General features: G+C 52.1%; 1 protein-coding gene across 2 annotated transcripts in view; it reads right to left on the minus strand.

The window, feature by feature from the left end:
* The window catches only part of RAB26 (RAB26, member RAS oncogene family), a 112,167-nt gene extending 105,011 nt beyond the window's left edge, over positions 1 to 7,156 (minus strand). The window contains exons 1-2 of one of the 2 annotated variants that reach the window (XM_061599671.1): positions 6,779 to 7,156; positions 3,391 to 3,501 (exon numbers count right to left, since the gene is read on the minus strand). In XM_061599671.1, the coding sequence (XP_061455655.1) occupies positions 3,391 to 3,501; positions 6,779 to 6,988 (321 nt within the window). In that variant the 5' untranslated portion in view covers positions 6,989 to 7,156. Of the gene's footprint in view, positions 1 to 3,390; positions 3,502 to 6,169; positions 6,313 to 6,778 lie in introns of those variants that run through there. The other variant, XM_061599672.1, reaches the window with a different exon arrangement.
* Positions 7,157 to 7,460: the final 304 nt, after the last annotated feature.

Genomic DNA, 7,460 nt, shown 5'->3' on the forward strand with positions numbered 1-7,460 from the left:
TGGCTGGAAGGGATCTTCAGGAGAAGACAAAAAAAGAGTTAATGGAGCAAATTAACTGAGCCACACTCTTCCAAACAATCAGCTACATCTATAACCACCACACCTTATTTTAAAAGGTACAAAAGCAAGCCAGAACATTTATCCCAGCTGGTATTTGCATTGGATTTGAATTGATTTTATGTATGCCTTGAAGCTCTTGTTTCAAACTGATATAAATTGTTTTTTGAAATTCTTTTTTTATATATGTAACTGTTTTATGTGGGCTGTAGTCAACTAGCTTTTACTCAGAGGAGACCCATTGAAATCAGTGGACCTAAGTGAACCATGGCCATTAATTTCAGCAGGTCCACTCTGAGTAAACATTCATTGAATACAACCCTATTCATATTTTTATTATATTGTAACTTGCTTTAGGTTGCCTTATGGGAAGAGATGCATTGAACAACAATGGGCTAACAGATGTGACTAACTTAGGTTCACTAATTTCAATGGGTCTACTCTGAGTAGGATTTAATTGACTACAACCAAATATGTTTTCCATGCCTATATCTAGATCTAACTGCATTTGCTGGTCCTAAACATTGCAGGGGAGATTTCGAAGCAAAGCCTTCCACGTGCAACCAGGGATCAGTGCTGCGACTAAGGCTGGGGGAGGAAGACGTATATCCTGCACTAGCTGGCTGACTTCTCTGCAACTTGAAAGAGATTTGCATCTCACCAAAATCCTCCAAGAGGAACTAGAGATCTGAAGAGAGACTGTGGGGGGCGGGGCAGGAAAGGGAAAGACAGCCTAAAAGAAAAAGCAGATGTTACTAAAAAGGAAGCATTCTTGTCCTCTAGCTCACAGACTCTAGGAACACTCCATGCTCCAAGCCCTGAGTGGATGAGAAGCTGACTCAGTCGGTCGTGCCACCGATGGGAGTTATGGCCAGGCACTCAATGTGTTCCTGACACTTTCTTATTTATAAAATGTGTGCATTGTGTCTCTGTTTAAACCAGGCACAATTTAAAAACACAAAAGGTGCAAGCGAACAGTGCAGTTTAAAACAAAGTAAACAATACTTGAAAGACTTTCTCGATGGCAGAAGCACCTGTGGTGCTCGCAGCAAGTCCAAGGTCCAGTCACCGCCCCTTCTGCCTGAAACCCTGGAGAGCCGCTGCCGGTCAGTGTAGACATTACTGAGCTAGGCAGATCAAGGGTCTGACTCAATATAAGGCAGCTTCCAAGGTTTGTAAATCCAAACCACATAATCATCAACAACAAAATTACAGAACAGAAAATAATGCCATATTCTCTGTCAAGGACAATGCAATGGCCCTAACCTCCGCCAAAGAGGGAACACAGGAAGAAGGGTGCCAATGTAGAAGGGGGGGTCCCAGCAGCCCTCAAGAGCAGCAGCATGGCAGAAGACTTTGGGGAGGGCCGGGCAAATCAACAGCAGCCACCAGGACAACTTAAGACAGAGGCAGGGGGCAATTACAACAGATTTACCAGCCAGTTCAGACTCATTTCATTGATTACATCACTTTTATAAACTGGAACATAAAAAGATATACAGAGTCAGACAACTGGGTCCATCTAGCTCAATACTGCTGACACCGACTGGCAACTTCCCTCCAGGATTTGAGACAAGGGATCCGTTCCCAGTCCTACCTGGAGATGCCAGAGATTGAACCTGGGACCTTCTGCCTAATAGGCCCCACCCTTCCTCCAAGACAGGAGCACAGGGCAGCTCACAACACAGGCTATAAAACAGAACACAAACACAGCTGAAAAGGAAAGACAGCAGAAGCACAAATCAGCAGTAGCAAACACCAGCATCATCCGGTCCAGAATCAACATCAACCTTTGGGGGGAGGGGGAGGGGGCCTTGAATGTGCTTTAATTAAAGGCATGGTGTGCACACATCCGAAACAGAGAGCTGGTATTCCTTTTCTAGAAAGGCAAATGTTCAAGATCATCCACCCAAACGAAGCAAAACCACACCTGCACGAATTGTTCCCCCCTCTCCTTTGTTTCATGCAGAAGGCTTTCGGCTTGTTCTTGGCCACATCACAACACTGCAACCAGAATATTTGCAAAAGAGAACATGCATTAACCAGTGGTGCAGACAGGCCATTTGAGACCCTGGACTTTACGATCTTCCAGGCCACTTGTATTATTTCAGTTGCAAAGCACACAATTCACTTTTCTCCCATCTCCATAGCTGCTGATGCTGCCACCCACCCCATTCCATGCCTTACAACTTCTGCATCCCTGATACTACAGCAAAAAGCCAGTCATGACTTTATAAAAATAAATACTCTGAGCATATGCAGTTTTGCATTTTAAAATCCCACTTAGAGTCATAGCACCATTACGACTGTAGGAACAAAATGGGGCCTGCTTCCCCAATGACTAACCCATTTACTTGGGGGAAAGCACCAATGTGTTGGAGACATGGACAGTAATACGAACAATAATTAATAAATATTTACTTAGAGTTGCCCAAATGATGCATTTAATAATACATTTTAAAGCCAAAGTAATAAAATGAGCACCCATAACCCTGCACATTCACAGACAGCCGCCCCCAACTAGAATTTATATTTTAAAATAATTTTAAATACTTTTTTTTAAAAAGTTATATTTTTAAATAAGATGAAACAAAGGATGCTGCAGCGACCGGCATCAGCCCCAGGGGGCCTCCGGACACGCCCAGTTTGGCCCAGGTGCTGATGCTGGGCCTGTCATCTGCTCTCTTTGGGCCCTGAAGTTCAGCTCTTGCTGTGATACTTGGCATTAACAAGGTCATTCCAATATGCATAATGAGGACGTCTGCTTCTCCTAATTGTAAAGTCCAGGAAACAGGAGGTCTGCCACAGAGCAAAGGGACATTACGCCCTCTGATCTGGCAACAAGCAAGCACCCTCCAAGGTTCTCTGCACAACCAGGCCAAACGCACAATCCTTGCAGGCAGCAGCCCTGGTGGACAGAGTTTCTTTTGCAAGTGGAGCAAGAGTCGCTTGTCATTCCTATGGCACCACTGCGGCCTACCAATGTGACCAAACCACCACGCCCCCTTGCTTTGCCCTTAGACCATCTCCTGCATGCAATCGCAAGGCGGGCGGCTCTTGGAAGGCGGCAAGGCAGGGAATTTAAGGAGGACAGACTGGTCCAGCTGATCGGGTGCCAGACACCAGAAGGTTCTCCACCCAAAAGTCCTGCTGAAAAGCCATCGCACAAGACACAGCATGTTTGTTCCAATTCAGCTCGGGCAGCAAGAGAATATCATGGGAGACTGGGCTTTGCGGTCATTTGGATTCCTCCCCCTTCGTCCCCCCCAATGTTGCAAAGCCAGGCCTTTGCAGCCGGAGCAAAAGGAAGAAGTCACCCAAACGGCTCCTTACCCTGAAATCGATGCCCACCGTGGAGATGAAACTACCAGCCAGGAAAGCACCATCTTTGAACCTCACCAGCAAACAGGACTTGCCAACGCCGGAGTCGCCAACCAGCATCACCTAAAAGAGAAGAGGATGGGGGGGGGACAGATTAGAGGTGGGTGACCCTCGGTTGCCAGTCCGCCAGAGCCACGCGGGGGCTGTGTCTGCTGAGCTCTCTGCCCCTGACACACCGGACCTGCAAGGGAGGATGGAGGAGTGGGACCTCAAGCTGTGGCCAAATCCGGCCTACAGGCCTCACTCTTGGGACTCTCTCCCCATCCCAGCCACATACCCTCGCTGGCCCTCCTTTGCCCCCTGCTGGAATGTTTTTGCCCGGCTGGAATGAGCCCTCGAACTCAGATCACATCTCTTGCTTGCCTGCCTAGAGGACTGAGAGGAGGAGGAGGCGGCGGCTGAGGCGTGAGTGTGTGTGGAAACCAGCCTATTGTACAAAGGGAGAACTGGCATTGCCTCACACTCATTCTGACTCCCTCCAGTGCGTCCGCATCTATCAGTGCCTTATAATCAGCTCTCTTCCCCTTGCAGTTTTTACTGCTCCACGTGCCGGAGAGGCTGCATGTTCCCTGCAGGGCACAGAAGAGCTCTGGGCTGGAATCGGAATCGTGACACGATGAAGGGCACATTTTGTCCTCAGCTCTGGTCCCCGTGACTGCAAAGCCTCCCCTACGAGAGTGGTACCTGCAACACAGCACGGCAGCTCCGTGGCAGCAGAATCCACGCCGGGTCACGTAGCAGATTCCACGGCCACCAGCTGCCACTCCCTGCAGCAGCTTCCTTCAACCCAGTGCCCTCCAGATGTATTGCATCCCAACTCCTCTCAGCTCCATACAGCAGGGGCGTTGTTTGTAGCCAAAACGTCTGAAGGGCACCAGGTTGGGGAAGGCTGGTTTATATCAGCAATGCAGCCGCATTGGACCGCAGCCTGCAGCCGGAACTCAAGAGATTATTTCCTTTCAGAAAACTAGGGACTCCTAAAGTTTAATAAGAATGGAGGAAGCTGCCTTATACTGAGTCTGACCATTGGTCCATCTAGCTTAGTATTGTCTACACTGACTGGCAGCAGCCCCCTAGAGTTTCAGACAGGGGTCTCTCCAAGCTCTACCTGACTCTTAAGACCTTTTCAAAATGTGCTGCTATGTTTGTGGAGGGCACTGCCATCCTGTATTGTAGCTTTCTGGTTTCCTTTTTTGTTATGGATACATGTTGTGTTGGTTATTTTGTAAACCGCTTAGAGACTGTCTTAGTATTAAGCGGTATATAAATACATGAAATAAATAAATAAGTAATAAATACCTGGAGGTGCCAGGGACCTTCTAAATACAAACCACTGAACTACAACCCTTCTCTAAGGTACAGAAAGTCAGTTATGAAATCCACCCTCGCATGTAAGTGCTTAAGGCACAGCTCCTGTCGTAGAAGCTTACTACAGACTTCTCTCTCCATGATCTAACCTGACATACCTCAGTGGTACAGCATCAAAGGCCCCCAGTTCAGTCCTCAGTCTCTCCAGATAAGGCTGGAAACTCTGGAGAGGTGCTGCCGGTCAGTGTAGACAACACTGAGCTAGATGGGCCAGCTTCCTACGTCCTCTTTCACTCACAGAAGGGCCATTTCGCATCACAGAAAAGCTATCCCAGGCTCTTCATCGAAGGCCAACCTGTATTTCCCACAACCTTCCAAAGACATACGAGCGCAGGCAAGCAGGCATGTAATAAACAGGAGCTCCAGCAAGAGCCAGACAAGTGCCCGTCAAACATTCCAGAAAAGAGGAAGCGTTCCCCCAGCAGAAGAGTAGCCCCTTCCATCCCTTTTGGGTAAGGCGTGCCACAGCCCAGTACACTGCCATCAATCACGCTCAGCTTAATCTCTCAACTGCGTTTAACCCCCACAGCCCGCACTGGGCAAACTGCCAGAGAAACTTCTCTTTCCACTGCAAGCCTGAAGCGGGACCTGTCTGAGGTCCTCCCAGGCAGCTCTTAAAGGGAACAAGAGCTCCTTTTGGCAGGGAAGCATCCAGCCAAATCCAGGGATGGGGGACGTGTCCTCCGCCCCCATTTCAGGGCCACAACTCTCATCACCCCTGACCATTGTCTATGCTGGCTGGTAAAGCTGGAGTGGGTTTCCCAGCCCTAGTTTTGCCTGATCCAGAGATGAGCCCCAGAACCCAACTCCAGGGCTCACATCTGTGACATATTGAGCAGTAACCGTCATTCTGAGCATGTGCAAAGTAACTTCGGCTCCTACATGTTTGCAGTTGGGAAACAGGGTTCCTAGCACCTTTTGTGGAACCTCGCTGTGGTTTAAAGAGTGGATTCTTTCTGTTAAGTGGCTGGAACTCAGGACCACCCAGGATGGGGGAGGTGATTCCAGGTGGCCAAAAGGGCCAGAAAGGAATTCTTTGTCACAAGGTGCAATGAGGACTAGCAACTTACAGTGCAGTCCTAACTGCCTTGACTCAAAAGGAAGTCCTACTGAATTCAGTGGGGCTTACTCCCAGGTAAATGAACGTAGGATTGCAGCCTTAGACACTTAAAAAGAAAAAAGGCAGAGAAAGGATCAGGTGAATTCAGGAGGCCTGTCTAACAACAGCTGCTTGCTATCAGCCACATTCCCAACATGGAAACTCCACGCAGAGCAGCAGACTATCTGTGAACACCTCGATCCAGGGGGAGAAGTGACAGGCAACGCCCACAAGTTTCATAGCAGCTCCCCAAAAATTACCTACCAGGCTGCCAGACACAGCGCCTCCCCCCGTCTGCCCAACCAACGGGGCTGTTCTGGGGCTTCTGTGAGACTAGGAAGGAGCTGGCCTTGACCGACCGACCGACCGACCGCCGGCCGCCACGTGAAGGGACCAGAGCGCCGGGCGGGCCGCCACAAAGCATTTCTCCTCCCCCCTTAATTCTATAGGCAAAGGCTGCTTGCTTCCAGGTGGCGACTTCATTTGCCAACGGAACCTTGGCAACAGGTGTGTGTTTTTTTCTTATCAATCCCCCCCCCATCCGCAAAGGGTAAATCCAGATTAAAGGCGGCGGCGGGAGAGATCCAGCCTGGCCGATGTGAGGTGGACGTTGCAAAACATACACACCACCTTTTCCAGCTTCCCCCCCCCCCAATATCCCAGCACCCTTGGGAGCCCCAGCCCGACGGCGGCGGCGCCTCCACCCGCCCTGCTGCAAAGACTGGGCCGCCCGCGCGCCCCTCCGCGGCTCTGTCCCGCTTTCTCCCCGGTGGCCAAGGTCCCCCCTCCCCGAGGGAACGGCTCGCTGGGCGCCCGGCTCAGGGCAGCAGCCGCGGGAAGCGCCGGAGCTGTGGGCGTCGGGCTGGAGCTCACCTTGAAGGCGACGTCGTAGAACTCGCCGCTGGCGCTCAGGGAGGGTCTGCCGGGCAGCGGCGCCCCGTTGGCCACCGCGGGAGCGCGCCGGGCGCCGGGCGCTGCGCTCTTGGGGGCCGCCGACGCCGCGGCCCTGGCCTGGGCGGGCAGGGCAGAGGAGGGCGCCGAGGCGCCGCCGCCCTTGCTCTTGGGGCTCTTCTTGCGGGACATGCTGGCTCAGCGCCGGCGGCAGCCCCGCAGCTCCAGCACCAGCAGCCGAAGCAACATCTCCGCCTCGCCGCCGTCGGTCCTGCGCTCGGCCCCGCCTGCTGCCGCTCTGCGCCTGGCCGCCGCTGGGGGCGCCCGAGCCCGATGCCTCTGCCGCGAAGGGGCGTGCGCCGGGCAGGGAGGCGGTTGGCCGCCTGGTGCTGCTGCTGGTGTGGCCGCCACGGCCGCCTGGGACTTCCTCCTCCCCGGGAGACCCGACGGAGGTGGGCTCTGGCTCGGAGGGGGCAGCTCCCGACGGCGGCGGCGGCTCTCTGCTCCATCAAACCTGTGGGAGGGCGCTGCAGGGAGACAGAAGGAACGACGTATTTGCCGGTTTCATTGGGAACAGAGGCAGGTGCCTAAGAATGAGTCAGACCCTTGGTCCACCTAGCTCAGTGTTGTCTACTCTGACTAGCAGCGGCTGTCCAGGGTTTCA

This window comes from Rhineura floridana, chromosome 17 (assembly GCF_030035675.1).
Source record: "Rhineura floridana isolate rRhiFlo1 chromosome 17, rRhiFlo1.hap2, whole genome shotgun sequence".
Classification (NCBI taxonomy): domain Eukaryota; kingdom Metazoa; phylum Chordata; class Lepidosauria; order Squamata; family Rhineuridae; genus Rhineura; species Rhineura floridana.